The 19624-nt window shown below is 33.8% G+C and overlaps 2 protein-coding genes across 2 annotated transcripts; one reads left to right on the top strand and one right to left on the bottom strand.

Annotated features, from left to right (window-relative positions):
- Positions 1-1018: 1018 nt before the first annotated feature.
- Positions 1019-5223, top strand: LOC141639426 (psbP-like protein 1, chloroplastic; the record flags this gene model as incomplete). The annotated part of the gene is given in 6 exon segments (XM_074448557.1): positions 1019-1099; positions 1298-1380; positions 1499-1621; positions 2015-2086; positions 4074-4170; positions 4899-5223. Coding segments are annotated over 6 exon segments (584 nt in total), but the record flags the coding sequence as incomplete, so codon positions are not given.
- Positions 5224-12153: 6930 nt separating this feature from the next.
- Positions 12154-14846, bottom strand: LOC141639427 (cytochrome P450 78A5). The gene is made up of 2 exons (XM_074448558.1): positions 13725-14846; positions 12154-13054 (listed from the first exon to the last, which is right to left on the bottom strand). Exons 1-2 carry the CDS (start codon positions 14742-14744, stop codon positions 12443-12445), a joined length of 1632 nt encoding a protein of 543 aa, XP_074304659.1. The 5' UTR covers positions 14745-14846; the 3' UTR covers positions 12154-12442.
- Positions 14847-19624: the final 4778 nt, after the last annotated feature.

Genomic DNA, 19624 nt, shown 5'->3' with positions numbered 1-19624 from the left:
GTTCATCAAATAACCAAGTAATTTGGGTAGACTTGTATTTTTGTTAATTGCTAGATTGTAAAGAGATAATTATCTGTTCTATGGAATCCTCTAGAGTTTCTGGGTTCTTTGCAACGGCGGAACTATAATTTATAGTTAGGAGGGGAAGAACTAGTAATGCAGTAAGGTAAATTAAGAAAAAGATCAAATTTTTAATTAAAAAATTTCATATTTTTCCTTTTCTGGGGCAAGAGCCCCTACTAACCCCCCTTGATTCAGCCATTGAATCTTTCGATAGAATTCAAGGCCATAAGTTCATTTTTCTGAAAATGGCTAGTTAGTAAGATGGAATCATCAAATTGTAGAAGGTTTTTATTGGTTAGTAGACTTTCTTCGCCCGGATTTTCTTTTCAGAGCTGAATTTAGTTTTAGCACTGTGTTGATTGTGCATTTGTGCTCGTTCTGTCTTGTTGGGTCCATGAATTCGCCCTTTTACGGTAATCAGTATAATTGATTATGTTATTGGACAAATCGGAGAGTATTAAAGATTGAAAGTATTATTGTGGGACACATGTTTGCATTTCAATTCTGCATTCTATGGAATTGGTCAATTCATTTGGGTTTACTGCATTGCTAAATGGCACAAGTTTAAGAAAGCGGCGTGTGAGAAAGGTTTATTTATCAAGTGGATGGACCAAGAGAGCTTAGAGAGGGTATAAGAGCAAATGGATGAACACTTGAACCTACAGACTTTGGCGATGTATGTTTTTCTTTTGTAGTCAGAGTTCACCCAAAAGCGCAGATGTAGTGAATTTTTTTGAATGGTTCAGAGAGGAAAATGAGGTGAATCCATAAGAATGGTGTACGTCGGTTCACTGGGTTGGAATTTATTTGGAACCATGTTAAGTACTACTAACAGTTTTGCGATTGTTACATGTGCATGTAGTGGCAAGTTTTACATCATGGAGAAATCGTTAAAATGCACAAGTATTCCATTTATGCAATGGTGTAACAAAGGAACGTTTTTGTCTTTTCACAGATAGAATATCAAAGAGGCAGCTTCTAGCATTTGGTACCTGTTTCCCTGGAATACTATTGTTTACAGAGACTCCATCCTCATGTAAGTGACAAATGTATGTCTTGTGCTACATTTAGCATGCTGACTATGTTTCTGATTCGTTCTTATTAGAGCATTACGATAAAAAGATTTTGGATTGTGATTTTATAGTGCTGTATTTTGCACTCAAGTAATGTCTAGAAGTGCAACATCTCATAATAGTGGCAGATATCCTAAGAGCACACCCTTGATATGGTTCAGTTGCTGCAGAACCTAGGAAGAACTTCCTCTCTGTCTCGGACAAAAAAGATGGTTATGAGTTTCTCTATCCATTTGGCTGGCAGGTATTATAAGTTTGATTATTTCTTCTTTGACATGGATATTACCTTATGGGTGAATGTTATTTAACATGGTTTTCACTATTGTGTGTGCCTTTCGTGCCTTGCTGCATTCTGCTTTTAGGAAGTGGCTATTCAGGGTCAAGACAAGGTCTTCAAAGATGTCATTGAACCATTAGAAAGTGTCAGTGTGAATATCCTTCCAACTGCCAAGCAGGACATACGAGAATTTGGACCTCCAGATCAGGTTTGACTTGTAGTGTTAAGTTTTGAGAATCATCTGATGTCTGTTTATCTATCTCGTATAACCAAGTGTTTGGCATTGGAACAATAGAATAGACTCATTAGACTGCTTGCACTTCTCGTACTGTGATTAGCAGTCGAACAATGCAATTCTCACCACAATTATCACAAGGGTTAGCAGAAAACAGCCTCTTAGAATTTTCTAGCATTGGGATAAGACCACGTACGTCCAAACCCCCTTTCCCCGTCTTAGGTCGGATCCCTTGAGTTGAGGCACAGGAGAAGTAAGTGGTGGTGGTCTATATTATGGTTCTCTTGTGTAAATTAATAATAAGTACAGTAGAAAAACTTAGAAGTCATTGTATGAGATGTTGATATTCACATTCTCTTGTTTCAGGTTGCTGAAACACTGATTAAAAAGGTGTTGGCCCCTCCTACACAAAAAACAAAGCTTATTCAAGCAAAAGAGGTTTGAATCTCTGTTCTTTTTACTCTGTTTGCATTGCTGACATTTCAATTTCTTTTGATCTATGTGGTTTACCCGACATCGTAGAGGTACTTGTGTCCTGAAAGCCTGATCTTCAGTTCCGTACTAGTGTAAATTTGGCTGATGGTATTTGTTGTGGTATAAAATACATCTTTCAAGCAAGATTAGTGACTGAAAGCTTATTGCATGTTTCAATCTTCTGGGTGCCTATGAAATAAATCTATTTGGTGTTGATCAGTCATCCAGCAGGAAGTTGTATACACTATACATGAGGCATGAACCAGTGAACGGCTCATTTATTTGAATCAAGTTACGACCTCAAATATTTTTAAACTGTTTCACTTTGTAGGGTTTTGAATACTTCGATTTTATTGAGAAGTTTTTGTATATCATAAATCAAAAGGTGTACCTAACAACAATATAGCCCAGATGACTAAACTCTTGCCTTTGGTGAAATAAGGTGGTTGGATTTATGTATCATTTACCCTTGTGTGGATGGTCATACTGAAAACTGTATCGAGATTCGCCAAACGAATGTTGCTTCACAACAGTCCTGAGAAGAGCATAAATTGCAACCAGCTCAACTAGCAGAGTTGTTTACTTCTATTCTCAGGCCAGTAATATAAACTTCCTCCTATCTGAATAACCTCTCAACCATCTTCTCTTAGGCTCCTGTGACGCTCAATCTCATTATGGTTGACAAACTGACAACTTAGTTAAGGATTCAAGAGTCTGGTATAGGATTTCTTGAGCTGTAGGTACAGTAGTACTGTGAGGTCCTGCACACAAGCATTCAAATCCAGGATATGGGACGCATTTGCAAATATTTTGTTGTTTAGACGCAGATACAAGTATTGGCCACTTAACCTGAAATGAAGTGTCCATTTCCATGTTAAGTGTATTGAGCATAAACGGTCTTGCAAAGGGATTACCACCTAAAGGACCCTTAAATATGTTGAATGATTTTATCGCGAAAAAGAATGATAATTCATCATTGCTGGCTAATAGTTCTGCATTCACTCAACGTATTTTTTTTTTTTTGTACGTAGTATTTCTCAAGAGGTATACCAATGAGTCAATGACCTTTTCTCTGGCATTACATTTTCTTAGTTTTAGGGGGTCACTATTTTGGCCTTCAATTAGCTACAATGTACACAACTCTTCATGTTTATGCTTTCTCTCTTAGGTCATTGCTATTTAGTTGAGTGGGGTGTAAGTCATTGATTCATCATGCACGGATCATAGCATAACCGTTCTATATGCCTATTTGTTCCTATTTGTTCCTTCCTATCATGGCGTGTGTGGGTTTAAGAATAGCTAGATGGACATGCACAAGCATTTTACACGCCTAAATTCCAGAGACTTTGTATGATTTGTGCACTAGCTTGCGTGTCGTGCATGCTTCATACTATGAGCTAAAGGGTTAATGGGTTATGTGCATCAGTTTTTATATCCTTACGAGTTGATTTCACTTCATTGCTTTATGTGAAATTAATTGGTGAAAATTCTGTTTATGAAAGAGTGCTCATTGAGATTTGCTTATTGATTTTACTATTTCTGTTAACAGTTTAATCAGTTATAGTTTCCAGTGGGCCAAAAACTTGCTCGACTTTGGAATATGATTGAATGAAATAAAATGGCTCACTAAATTTTCTATGCTTCTTGTACATTGACGTAACAAAGCATTGATACATTTTAGTATGCAATTTTCTCTATGATTGATCCAAAACTATGCGTTTTATCGTGGAGATAAGACTATTTACACCCAGCCCTATTTACCCTACTACATGCGAGATCCATTGGGATAATGAAGTATTGTCATTGCTGATAAGCGTTCTAACCTCATCTGTAAATTTTCAAGATAAAGCGTGTAACAATTTTATTTAGTTCTAAAATTTGGAAACTCACACTTTATCTTTAAAGTTGCAAATATAACGATAAGTCGATAACCACCTTATGTTGCTTGCAGCATGAAGCTGATGGAAAGACATATTATACGTTTGAGTTCCTTGCCCAAGCACCAAATTACACTCGCCATGCTCTCAGCGCTATTTGTATTAACAACGGTATGGAACATATCCTGCATTTTGTTTGGCATTATGTTTTTCTGAATTGATGTCAGTTGCGTCTGCTATCATAGAAAATATCATGATGTCAAACTGTCAACTGCAAATCTTATGTACCTGGAATTGTTATGTACATGGTTGCTTTGGTAAGTAGTAGATAGAAAGAGGGGCTACACTTTTGCTTTCATTATAGTTTACGATTCTATCTATAAACCATATCACACGCCATACCAAATCTTTCAGACCATCATTCATGTGCCTGAACAACCTTGACATCATTTGTTCTCTTTTAAACCTCAGCATCTTTGTTTATCATGCAATTTATGATCGTACTCCTGTCAGCACTATTGAATCCGTAAAAGAGTTATAACTGATAAGCGTAGTTAAAGAATATTTATCCGACATCCATATCACTGCATATATTGGGGTCAATAGCAGTGATATGGATGTCGGCTAAATATTCTTCAACTACTCTTATTGATAACTCCCGATAAATTCCAGGTTAGCGGCATCTTTTTTTCGTTGCTGTAAAGGGTGCCAAAGAACAGTTTTAACGCTGACGGGTTTTGGACCCCGTCATGAGTATCACCCCGTAGTGTAAACTGTGACCAAAACATACATATCTAAAAAACTGTTCCCATGTGTATGACATAAGATGTTTTACTTTGTATCTTTCGAAAGAGGGATGAAATAACTGCCTGTACTGCACTACTTCCTCCTTATTGCAGGTAAGTTTTACACATTAACAACAGGCGCGAATGAGAGAAGATGGGACAAGATGAAAGATAGATTGAACACCGTCATTGATTCATTCAAAGTTTTCAAAGAATCCTCAATGGTTGATTATGGTAACTAAACAAAAACATACTATGCTGACACTTTACATCTTTTCTTGCGCGACTTGCACAAATATGAGTCTTTTATTATATACTTCTTTCTCCAAATACTCCAATACTAGAGGACATCATGTATTTTTATTCGATTTTATCCAGATATATACCGCAACACTCGGTGTAAAGTCTTTTATCAAATGCAAAATTGTTTAATCAGTTACGACTTGGTTTGCTACGTCGAGCTTGGCTACTGATCGATATGGATTAGCAATAAAGACCCCTACATGCTTGTTTAAAGAATAATCTGTCCAATAATAATTTAAATCACTAAACTCAAAAGATCATAATGCTAATGTGAAAAGCAAATGTATCTAGATTGCTAAATGACAAGAATATTCCTTATAACTGTGGGACTAAAGTTTATAAGTACCCTTTATGCTCATCCTTGTTGAATTAAAGTATGCTGGGAGATGAACTACTGATGTGGAACTCACTCATCTTTTTCGTCACTTAGAAAACTAAATATTATTGATCAAAGAATCGATAGTCTATAGACCTGACAAAGGTAACCCGACCCAGAATTTTCTGAGACCGTATGAAACATAAGACACAAGATTACGTGACTTAGAGGCATTCATTGAACTGATATATGGAAGCTGCTAGGATTACTCGACAATCAACGTTCAGATATGATATACTTGTGCCCTTCATTTAAAAAGATGAAGCTTGTCATGAAAATAGTTGGGTCTAACATATGGACATGCACCCGTAGCAGCTACTTCTGAACACGTCCGAGTAACTTAACATGTGACATCATCCATTTACATATGTTAGTAACATTCCTGAGTGTTCCTACAGAGGAATTTGTGTACAGGTACAGGGAAGCAAAACAGATTAGTGCAGTGTGTTTATATCATTTTTAATGGCCATGTTGATATGCATAATAATCATATTATATCCTCCCATGAGTAGCATCAGTTGTGATATAGATAGGGTGCATAATTGAGCACGTATGCCATGTGAACAGTGATTCAGTTGTATATTAAGATCTCAAAGATAGTTAGTGTACAGTACACTAGATCTTACTCTGGATCATCTTTTCTTTTGAGAGTATAATAAAGTATACAAGGTTCCTCATGGAAGGCTTTACGCGTAAAACCCTTTCTGCGTTCTGCGTAAAGTCGGCCAGCTTTCTCCATGCCCGTAACAGCTATAACCACATTACTCCACGTCTCCACCTAAATAGAATAAACCGGATGTACACAATCTTAGCCATGTACTGAAAACATAACGTGTTCTGAATGACCTTGCATGAGATGAGTGTTACTTTGTTAGAGTATTAAAATTAGTCATGGGTTCTAACTATCAGCTTAAGTTTTTTTTCGTTGAGTTGTTTCCTTGACGTGATATCAGAGCCACAGCTTTATCATAGATTCGTAGGATCACTAGTTCAAATTATTACTATCTATTTTCCTTTCTAAAGTGGAATATTTAGCATCAGGTATGAGGAGCTATGCGCAGCTGTGCTCCATCCATACCTTAGAAAGCCGAATTGACCTGACCTTATATACATACATATTCTTATATCCGAAGGTAAACAAATGATTGGGACGGAGGGAGTATTATATAGCCATATTATGGTAATGATGGTCATAATGATTGTGATGATGAACACATAATGGCCTAAAGTAGGCTATGATTAGGGGGGATGAGAAAAGGAGAATGTATGAGAAGCATCCAACAAGGAAATTATGATGATGTGCCAAATCAAAATGCTTAAAGTATGTAGACTACTTAAAAGCTTTAGTTAGTGAAGAGAAGCTCAAATGCTTCTTTTTAGGGCTCTCAAAACATAAGGGTTGCCTATATTAAAGGCAATAACAAAAGGGTTTGTGCTAATTTCGTATCAACACCACCTTATGACAAGCATTAGGGTTTTAAAGGTGGCCCCAAAAATACACTATACTTAGTGATAATCGACCTGTTAAAGTAATTAATTATTAGTAATCACTTGGTTGATAACTCACTTTTAAGTTCAATTATACTACGAGTAGTACTGTTTGACGTTCAGACAGCCAGGCTTAGATCTGCCCTGCCTGCATTATTACAGCAACTTCACCAAGTTCAAAAACTAGTCACTGAAAAGGGCTTTATAAAGTATATTAGATTGCACATGGGCCTGGGTCGCGCCCTCGATGAGAGAGTGTCTACTTTACAAGTTCAAGTTTCATCTCAAAATCAATTGATAATGGGTGGAGTAGGCCCTTGGGTTATAAGCTAGATCACTCTTCTCTATTTTTTCGATGTGCGAGACCTGCATGTGATTCTTCACATTATCCTTCATGCTTAATAGGAACTACGGTAGATCTCGTGCAAATGCACGGTTTTTTTTTTTTTTGTAATGTGTAGAGAAATTAACATCTCTACTACAAAGGCCCAATATTTATATAGATTAACCAAAGTATTAGGCCCAATTTAATGATTTATAAGTGAAATTATTTGAGCGGGAAAATCTCAAGTTTCACCTATTCTTTTAGTAAATAGAGGATGTAAGCATATTATTACTTCTTACGTCTCAAGCATTTGTTTACCTTTGGTTTTTAAAAAAATCTCTTATAAAAAAATAAAAAAAAAGTAAATAAATAATTAAGATAGGAGTATAAATGAAGCGATTAAGCATTCATAACTTGTATATAATCCAAATTACGTATTCTAAGTATTTAGCAGTTGTTCAAAATAGGCTCCAACATAACTATAATGATTGTTGATCGTAATTACACCTGACAAATAGATCGGGTCGTGTCGGATTTGTATTCGTATTACGTGTAAACGGGTCATAAACCTGACCTAATTAAATATCGTGTCGTGTTCGTGTCTACCCACTTACATAAATGGGTCATCAAGCCTCAATCTTAACCCGTTAATTTCATGTCGGGTTCTGTCGTGTTTTCATGTCATGTCCCACTACAAAAAAAACACTGAAAACTGACGGAAAAACAAAGCCGTCAGATAATAAGGAAAACTGACGGATTTGTGACGGAATTTCCGTCGGTAGTGTGTTCTTGACGGATTTCCCGGCATAGATAAATGGCGCGTTGAATATTGGCTTTGGCGCCATAATGAGTGACGCATTTATGACGGATTTTCCGTAAATAGTTACAAAATTATAACGGATATTCCGTCAGGAATTTGTATTTACTGACGGATATTCTGTCAGATATGACTTCATAGAGATGTCATTTTGATAATTACTCGAGAGTAAATTCCTTACGGAAAAGCCGTCAGGAACCCGTGTTTGCTTAAAATCCTGACGGAAATTCCGTCATTTTTTAAGGGATACTGACGGAATATCCGTCAAAAGTTCTAAAAACATAAATAAAAAGTAAACGACACCCTCACTCTCCTCTACTCACTTTCACTCTCCCCAACTCACTTTCACCCTGCCTCCCTCCGGCATGGACCGGCAACCTCACCGGCGTCACCACATCGATCGGCCACCATCGGCGTCGTCCCTTCCTTCCTCTGATAACCTCTCTTCCTTTTCTTCTTTCTTTCCGTTTCTCCTTTTCTCCTTTCTTCTTCCTTTTCTTCTATTTCGGATTCTCCTTCTCGGCCACCCCGCCGTCCTCCGTCAGAAAAGTCAAAATTCTGACGGAATTTCCGTCAAAAAAGTCAATTTTATGTTGACTTTCTGCCAAATCCTAGAGAATATGTTTGACGGATTAGTCGTCGGTATTCCGTCAGTAATACAATTACTGACGGAAAAACCGTCAGGAACCGTTTTTCGTGACGAATCGTAGTGACGGTTGATTCCTAACGATTTTTCCGTCAGGAACCCGTGTTTCTGACGGGAAAACGGCTTTATTGACGAATTATTTCGGTCAGTTTTCCGTGTGTTTTTTTGTAGTGTCCATATTTGGAAAGTTTAAATATATTTATGTGATGAAGGATCAAGAAAAATTAGGATTAATTTAGTAAACAGGTCATTCGTGTCGAGTTCGTGTTTAGAGAGCTCAACCGAAACCCAACCTAATTAAATATTGTGTCTTGTTCGTGTCGTCACACTTACATAAATGGGTCATTAAGCCTCAACCCAAACCCAGTAATTTCGTGTCATGTTTTCGTGTTGTGTCATGGTTTGCCAGATCGTGATTCGTGATGTCCTTATATAACACGAATAAAAGATTCACAACTTAACACACTTTTACGGCCGAGTTAAATGTAGACTTGTCAAACTATATATAGTTGTCACACATAAACATTTTACCGAATCATAGAATTCAGGAGTGACCCCATCTTGCACCAAATACTTTTTAACATTCTACCTAATTCGATAACCCGATTATGTAATCGGAGAATTTAGGAGTGACCCCGTTTTACACCAAATACGTTTAAACATTCTACCTAGTCCGATAACCTAATTATGTAATAAGAGAATTTATAAGTGACCCCATTTTACACAAAATACCTTTAATGAATGTTCTACTTGCATTAGACACTAAACTAAATATTAGGATTTAGGACACCTTTGATTAGTGGTCAATGGAATAATTTTTTTTTTCTTCAAATTACCACACTATATAATCTATAGACATGACTTTCTAACCTGCCACGCAGATATTGGAGTAACACAAAAACACAGATTCTTTGCTTATGGGATTAAATTAATTACCCTAGCTAGTAGTAATGGGGGTTTCGAGTTTGTGCTTAATTTATATATCCTTGATTCATATGCATGATATCCAAATCTGTCATTATAATATTAATCTAGAATCAATACCTAGAGTACAAATTACAAGGGGACGTGTATATATGGATCAACATGCTTACACACAAGTGGTGCCAATATTTTTAGACGTTTGTTATATCATACGAAGTGTACATGTCCGTACCAAGATGTAATTCTAATGCGGCGTTATAACTATAAAATATTGGGTAAGTTGTACTATGTAAATTACGTAGCTCTAATTGCTAGTAATTAGTTTAGATTTTGATTTTAACGTTAAAACCGTGTAGAGATTCGGATAAATGTCACGTCTCACACAAATTGTGTGACATGAGTTTAAGTAATGTAATGTAAACGTCTAATAGTAAGGATACTTTTGTAAAAAAACTTGTGAATGTGAAAACAGATAAATATCATTAGCTGGTACCCTTTCGACCCTCCTATATCATTCACAATTTAGAAAAAAGATAAATAAGTAATCAAAGTTGATATTTGAATAAAGTCAATTTTTTAGTCAAATGTATGAAACTGGTTTGAATAGAGGGAGTATAAATTTGAAATGGGAGCCAATGATACGAATTTACGTAATTAGCTAATACTCAAATGTAAAAAAGAGAGGCCTCAATTAAAAACTTTAAAAGGAAGAATAAACAAAACAAAAGTATATGTACATGAAAACAACATAAATTCCGAATGCATCTTTCTTTGTTAAAAGGGAGAAAACTTTTTGCAAACACCCAAGACAAAAACAAGTGAAATTAAAACAAAATATTCCAAGAAAAGGATTTTGGATCCCATGAAAAAAGGGGAGCCATGTATTTATCATTGTTGCCCTCTTTTTATTCCTCAATCATTTGCATTATTATTATTTTTTTGGTTATAAAATAATTAGAATGCTTACCTCAGGAATCCAAGTATATATAAGAACATAAAGGCAAAGAGAATGAAAAGCCTATGTTTCTTTTGATGTGCCTTAAGAATATGGGATAAAGATGCATCTCAAGGTATTTTATAACTAAGATTATGCAATACAAAAGAGATTGCAACGATCTTAAATACGGATTATAATGGTATATATATGATCTTAAATGGTATATACGTCTTTTCCGCTCTAGATATAAGCACCTTATTTTTATTAATTTTGTTATTTTCTGTTTTCTCAAGAACTTGCTCGGGACTTATTCCAATTTATGGACTATACAATCAGTTGTATATGTTGTACGGTGTAGAATCTGAGCTTTATGTTAAAAACTATGAGCTTTATTAGAAAGTATTGAGTTCATCCATTTACACATTAAAAACATGAACTTTGAATTAGCTCGGAAATAATATATATAAGCTCGGATTCTTATACCTTAGTTTTACAATACTTATGGTACAGCTGGATGAAAATAAATGGTAAAGAGCGTGGATGATACTATTTTTTTTTTTTGGTTCAACGAAGCGCGCACTTAGTCGCATTACAATAAGGGGAGGGGGAATCAAACCTGAGACCTATTGTCCAAGATACCTCCGTCTTAACCACTGACATCTTCAGTACTATAAATCAAGTAAAAGAATCTAATAGAAAGTGTTTTTATTTGGACAATCAAAAAACTCAAAATCATTAGTTTATATTACATATGCAACAAATAAAGTGTTTTTTTCTTTGTTGACATTGTAAAAAGCTAATAATAAAAAAAAAAAAAATCGTTAAATTACAGTTCACATGTAACTCAACTTAGCTTAAAACAAAATCATACAATTATCCATGTACAAATAGTGAAGCTTTTGTGTCCAACATTGGTGACTAGTTCACTACTCACAAGACACAAGTCATAACTCATACTAACTCATAAGCTTTAGAAATAAAGACATTAAGCCAATACTCACACAAGTCACACCTTAGTATACAAAGGGCTACTAAAGGCAACACAAATTTGTACCATCATAGATAGTTATGAAATTTATTTTACCATTACATTAACTTTAGTGTCAATAAATTTGAGTTAAAAAAGTAATAGGTACACGGAAAAAATATTTTAGAAATATAATCTACAGGAATAAAGGAAATATCATCGACCAATAACTATAGATCACTTATATTTAAAAAAAAAAAAAACTCGGTCTCGTGGACTCGTGGTCTTGTCTAGCACATAGAGACGATAAGTATTAAGATTATATAGCTCACTAAACAAACTAGATTACTCCATGCAATAATCTCCAAACTTGACGTACGCTATTGCAAAAAGTAGAATGCGATTCTCCACTCTTAATATTGCAAAGTAGAATGCTAACCAATATCAAACATACTTTGATATTATGTAACTATACCCCAGAATTTGACAACCATATAACTATGAGATCGTTTCAGCGTTTCACCCAATAATTACTGTAATTGCTAGTTAATGAAAAAACAAGTTAAGAAATGAACACAACACAAAATAACTAATTAAAATCCATAAAAATACTAACTTCATAAGCAGTTCATAAGATTACACACACTGACACTGGACTTAACACAAACAATCTAATCTCCCCCATTACATAAGATTGCAAAAACATGGTAGAGATCGACCCCTTACTCATAATACTCATACTCGTACTCATAATCGCTCTCTTAATACCACACTAAACCTAGAAATTTAAAACCCAAAACAACACCATAATTAATTCATTAACCCAACGTACTAATCATCATAACACAACTTAAACTCAACACACTCACTACTAATTAAGCATCAATAACCCTAGGAACAGCCTTGCACACCAATGACCTCTTCATCTCCATTGAAAGCTTAAGACACTCGGTCAAGTCCACACCATGCTCCTCCGAAGCCACCCACTTGAAATTCTGCAGCATCTGAGCTAACCACAGCTGGGCCGTAGCCAATCCCATCGCCTTTCCAGGGCAGACACGACGACCAGCCCCAAACGGAGCGAGCCTGAGGTCTGAACCCATGATGGGAACATCCTCCTCCATGAACCTCTCAGGATTGAATTCATTAGGGTTGGTCCATATTTTCTCATCATGGGTTATGGCCCACATGTTCACCATTGCGGTGGTGCCAGCTGGGATGAAGTGGGTCCCGATGTGAGTGTCGTGTACAGCTAGGCGAGCCCATGAGAGGAGTGGACCGGGTGGGTGCACCCTCAGAGTTTCCTTGACAATGGCTTGTAAGTATGGGAGGTTTGGAAGGTCTGAGTCTGAAACTGGCTTGTTGGTTCCGACCACCGTGTCGATTTCGGCTTGGGCTTTGGCTTGGATTTCTGGGTGTAGAACCATCCTGGCTAGAGTCCATTCCAACAGGATTGCTACTGTATCAGTGCCTCTGAAAATCATTTCCTGTGACAATCATAATTATTTGTGTTATTAGTATTAGATTAAACTGGAAAATATTTTGAGAATTTTATTGCAAAACAAAAAATTAAAAAATATATTTTTTTAGGAATAATTACTAGACATGGTAAGTTCATAGTTTAATGCTTGTTTCTTAACAAGATTAGGATTAATATCAAAAATATTTTAAAATCTAAAAGAGGCAAGACCCATGGAAATATAATCAAATAACCCACTAAATTAGATGCCCTAATTGTTTTTAGGTAAGGAAACCCCACTAAGCAACTACACCTAATTAAAGATTTTCCAAGAATTTTTGATATTTCGGTTCCGATCCAGTCCCAACCGAGACGGTTGGGATTGGACCCGTGCACAGTCCTACTTGTCATATTCTAAACATGCAAAATACAAAGAACACAAATCAAATGGACCCAGTTTATATCAGATATTTGGGACAACGATCCACATCAAATAAAAAACACAAGAAAATGGCATAAAACAATAAAAACATAGATGTAGATAATATACCAAAAAGAGCAATAAATGAAGGAAAACAACAGTTGAAGACTTTAAGCACATAAACACAACATAAATGTAAACAATGTAAAAATTACGTTACAATAACATAATAAATGCAAAAAATGCAGAAAAGTAAAGAAAGTTAAAAGACATTTACCCAAAGTACAGCGATCATATCAGAATCAGAAAGCTTAGTCTCCCCATCTTCCAAATCCAGAAGTACATCAACAAAATCTTTACTAGACCCATCAACATCACCTCCTTCATTACTTTTACCACAGTAATTATTATTTCTCCTTGACCTATGTTCTTCAATGATATTCCCAACATAAACATTAACCTTTTTTACCAAACCTTTACACCTCCTCCTTACCCCTTGTAAGTCTAACCATCCTAGAGGTCCAAAATGGTCACTCCAGTTAAACATACCAAGTAACTCATACCCTTCACTAACCAACTCCTCTAGTACTTCCCCTTCTCCGACTCCAAACCCAAACCCGACTCCGTCTTTTGAAACGGTTGACACAAAGTTGTAACTTTTACCAAAGACACTCGTCATGACATTGTTTAACGACCCGAAATGTAACACCTTCTTAATTTCGACATTATTATTTTGTTTCATTAATGTTTTGATTTGATCAACCATGGTTAAGCCTATCTCGGCTCTAATACCGCCGAAGGCGGCTAGTCGACGAGGACTGAACAAGTATGTCGATGAAATTCTCCTTAAGTTTCTCCAATACTCACCAAACGGAGCAAACCCCATTGCACGGTGGAATAACAGCTCGTAAGCCGATTCCTTAACAGGTCTGTCAGCAAAAGCTGTACTGCTTAACAACTCTTTAGCCGACTCGGGTTTGCTCGCTATGACGAACCGGGTTGAACCAATAGAGAACGCCATAAGAGAGGTGGCACGGAAGGTATGAGCAAGACGGGAAAGTGCGCTGTGAGCGGTTTCTGAGGTGAAAGTCAGAGCTAACCCGAGGATTGGGAGTCCGGTTGGGCCGGGAATAGCGGATGGACCGTGACGACGGGCTGTCGAGACGGCCCATGCTAGACCACCAGGGTGAAGGAAGAACGCGAAAATGGAGATGAAGAAGAGGAGGGCTACGGTAATGGGGAGGGAAAGTGGTGAAGGGAGAAAAGAGAGGGAGAGGGATAATGGTTCTATAGACATTTTTGGTTATGGAACAAGTTTTGTGTTTTGTTTAGGTTTTGGAGATGAGAAGTTTTTAGAGAGGAGGAAGGTGGAAAGAGTGTGAAATGTTGGTATGGTGGAAGGTAAAAGATGTGTGAAGGGTGTTTATATAGGGGTTTGAAAGTATTTTTTAATTGAGTTAATTAATTATATGTTTCATTAGTTTTAGGCTTGATCTGGTCTTTTGGACTGAAACGTTATGTTATACCGTAAACCAGATGAAAAAGCGGTTCACTAATTCTTATTTTAAATTATCTTAATTTATGATACAACTCATAAAATTGATAAAAATAAAGGTGAAAATAAAAGGAAGTTTAAAAGGTTTTAAGCAATATCAACCGGAAATGAATTTACGAGTACAAAATATTAAATCGAAATGGACGAAAATGGCTAGAACTCGTTGAACTAATGTATTGTGAAATACGGAGTAATACAAATTCTTATTTAAAACATTATTATCCGTCTAAGTTTAAAACGGGTTAAGTATTATATTAGTTGTGTATATATAAGACAAATATATTTGCTTTTTCCTATACATTTTTATTTATATAAGTGGTATGTATTTGATCGGTATTAAAGTTTAAGATGGATGAGGTCATTTCAAGGCAGACTTACTGATGGAATAAAAAGTAAATAAATTGAACAAAATTAAGCTAAATGGACTAAATTTAAAAGGATGACGACAGGGCGTCACTCGGTAGTATTGAATTTCGGCGCCACCATGATTAAATGTAAAAAAAATGAAAAAAAAAAATTCCAATTTTCTTTTTGCGCCAAAATTCCAAGGGTAGGTATGTAATTTTTTTATCTATGGAGTATAAAATTAAAATTAAACTAAACTAAACTTATCTATAATATTTTACACAAAAACAATTTATTTAATAATTACCTCATTTACACTAAATTATTTCTATAGGTGATTACGTTTGTTCATCATTTTATTGTGATCTCCATCTATATCTCAACGAGAAAGAAGTTTAATACAACCCCTTCAAAGAAAACGACACTTTGTATATCCCGAAAAAATGTGCACGCTAAAGAGGCACCTATTGAATTTCATGTTTAATTGTTTGGTCATTCAAGTAAACCATTGTTTACTTTCTGCGTATTAATCAATCATATCCAAATTAATACTCAATCTTCATGTTTTTATCGTAAAAGGTTTGGGTAACCATGGAAAATATAAATGGACTTCTGATTAGTTGTACACTGGATAGCAAATCCATAGACGCCCATCAGAGAAAAATAGTGTTAATGATGATGCTGAAAATATCAATTAGTATGTAAACATGCAAATTTTACTGATGATGATCCTTTCTCTCGTTAATTTACATCTCCAAGAACTTGATCCTTTCTCTGGTTTGTTATAATAGTCCACTATAATAGGCAAATTTTACTGATTTTTGTTATTTACTTTACAACTATAATTAATCATGCAATTTTATATAGTTCCTAAATTATCCTTTCTTATTATCTAGTTTAAAATTCAAAGTTTAGGGGTGGGATTAAAAATAGCTATGTAATTACCATAATACCCTCTATGATGCTATCTTATTTTCTAATTTAAAATATAAGTTTGGAATTTTATATTTTTATTTTCAAGTAGGTGCCTAGGTGGTATAATAAGGGAATTGGATTGGATTTATGCAAGTAGGCGATTGGTACGGAGTAGTAATCATTTGGACCTAGGTAAAACGGTCAAACTAACTAATTAAAGTGGTTTAGTGCTTAGAGAAATTAGGGAAGTTAATGATTGGGAAATTTTCCTTTAAATTATTATTACTCCATGTTTTTTTTTCCATTGACTTAAATTGGAGTTAATGAGACATTGTAAGGTTTTTAATTAAGAGAGAAATAATTTTAATTATGACGATGTGTTTTAATCTTAAATAATGAATTTTCACATTAAATAGTTTATAACTTAAAAGTTGTATTACTAGGGAAAACACTTGTTGTAAGGCAAACCACTCTTTTCTTAACAAGATCATATACTTCCTCCGTCTCGATTATTTTTTTTTACCTCTTTTATTTATAGGCATCTCATTTAGTTGTTTACCTTTCTATATTATGAATATTTTAAAAGGTAAATTTGAGGAGTAAAGTGGAGTACAAGGACCTAAATTTTGGGTAAAACTAGTTATGAGGACTTGAATTATTAATGGAAAGCTTTAAGGACCCCGAGTTCTTACTCCCGTCAAATTTAACGGAGGGTTCTAGCACATGCATGTCTTTTCTTTTTCTTCCAATTAATCTTTATGTTTATTTAAGTTTATATTATAATGTATTGACTTATTTGCCTTTAATTTTTAACAAGTTTTCTTTATCCGTTTTAATAGTAAAACGGATTAAGTATTATACGTACCCCATGAGCATATTGGACAATTGGTTTAAGTTTCCCTATGAATTTTGCTTACAAAGTTTCCCTAAACCCAAAACGTGATATTAATATAACAAAGTAATCGTCGTCATTCGAGCTTACGAAGATCATACTCTCTCACTCGCATAATTTAAAATTCATGCTTATTGCGTTTCTTTGGGTGGTAGTTGAAGACGAAGGTTGATGACTCCAATCATCAACATACAAGCACTTTGCGGCTTGCACACATGACACACCAAGTCACCAAGTATTTCTTATGTTTTTTTAAGTCATTCAAATTTTGGCACACTTACTATTTGTTTAATTCTCTCACAAATACTTAAAGAAAGTATTATGAAAAATGATTTTTTTAATAAAAAAAGTATAATTTTCATATTTTATAAATATATACTGTATTTTGTAAAAACTGAAGTTAAAGACATATAAAAAAAGAATAAAAAATGCCATATATAATAAAATGAAAAAAATATACAGGTTTGGCACATGCGTGGTTCTTATATTGAGTATATCTCACACAAATTTTCATGTTGTGAATTGTTTTTTTTTTTGTTTTTTTTCTATGTATTTCTTATTTATTTTATTTTTTTCTAGATTGAACGTTATTATATGAACGTGAATTTCACTTTTACCTATATTTATTAAAATCAATATGAAATACATCTATCTATCTATAAAATATAATTAAAATGCTAATGTGACATGACAAATTAATTGTGACGTGACAAATGTGACATGTCAAATTAAATTGTGACGTGGCATGTGACTTGGCAAATTAATGTGACATTATTATTATTATTATTCTTAAATCTATAAAATATAATTAAAAGGCTAATGTGACATGGCAAATTAATTGTGACATGGCAAATGTGACATGACAAATTAAATTGTGACGTGGCATGTGACATGGCAAATTAATGTGACATTATTATTATTATTCTTAAATTATATATGTTTATTAAATACTCCATTATTATTATTATTATTATTATTATTATTATTATTATTATTATTTTTTTTTATTATAAAATGCGCGCAGCTTTCATTATAATAAAAACAAAATGTTTACATGAAATATTATTATTATTATTATTATTATTATTATTATTATTATATGATATTATTAATTAAAAAATTAGAAAAGTGATGCTACAAATTCACCTATAAGTTTCATAATTTATCTATCTATCTATCTATACAATATAATCAAAAAGACAACTTGAGTGTAATTTTTACTCCATATGACATTGCTAACAAACATAAAAAAAAACTTCAATAAGTAGCTTATTTTTTCAATTCCACAATCAAAACTTACTCTCATAATTAATGGTAAAATAAATTTAGAAAATTGAATGAAAAAACTTTTAAAATTTCACAATTTACTTTTTTGAACCATCATGGAATAATTAATTTTTATAATTTACAATATAATTAAAAAGGCAACTTGAATGTCATTTTACTCTATATGCCATTGCTAATACGTAAAAAAAAAATAAGTAGCTTATGTTTTCAATTACACAATCAAAACTTACTCTCATAGTTAATGGTAAAATAAATTTAGAAAATTAAATGAAAAACCTTTTAGAATTCCACAATTTACTTTTTAAACCATCATAAAATTAATCTTTTCAATTATGTCATTTGCCTTTCCAATTCATTTTTTTCCCCAATTTCCACTATTTGTCTTTCTAAGTGTTTTTTTATACTCCGTATCATTTATGTTACTACTTTTCTTTAAGGTGATTGATGGTCTTTAACCATTAATTTGTTATCAAATATATAATGTTGTGTAGTTGTGCTATTATACTTTCTTAATCAACCTACTTAAATTGATATTTTTCTATTCATATGTTTAATCATCTCTAACATATATTTTTTTTGCTTTTCATTTGATACGTACCTTAAAACACCTTTGAGATTTTATTTCATATTTAAGCTTCCACACTCAAATCAAGATTATTTTTAGTTCACATAAAATCCTAATTGAATTAATTAATTCAATTTAGTTTTTTTTTGTATTTGGCTTTATAATAACTTTATGTAGCCATAATATATTTTGTGTTCATATTTTAATTATAAATCATTCTAAAGAATTAAATTAATTTCTCAATTTTCAATTTATTATTATAGTTTGATCGACTTTTAGTTTTTTGGCAGGTACTTCTTCATTGAAGTGGCATAAAACATTACATGTGACAAGTCTTGGAAAATTTATTGCCAAACGTTTTGTGAATACACCTAGATTATCTTTGCTGCAATAATTTTGCATGTAACACCTTTTTTTCCTTAATTTTTGGTCAAGAGGTCAATGGGTTACAAACCAAATAACTCAAAGTGTGTAAAAGATTATGCGAGTAAGTCAATAAGCTTAGACATTTTTGCCAATATAGTTTAAAGAGATATTTTAGAGTTGTAACTAATAATTTTTACAAAGTATAACAATGTTTATTTATTTATAACTTTAGCTAAACAAAGTGAAAGCAAC

Source organism: Silene latifolia, unplaced genomic scaffold (assembly GCF_048544455.1).
Source record: "Silene latifolia isolate original U9 population unplaced genomic scaffold, ASM4854445v1 scaffold_388, whole genome shotgun sequence".
NCBI classification, from domain to species: Eukaryota; Viridiplantae; Streptophyta; class Magnoliopsida; order Caryophyllales; family Caryophyllaceae; genus Silene; species Silene latifolia.
Note: the sequence above shows the minus strand (reverse complement) of the source record. Positions and strands in the feature narration are given on the sequence as shown.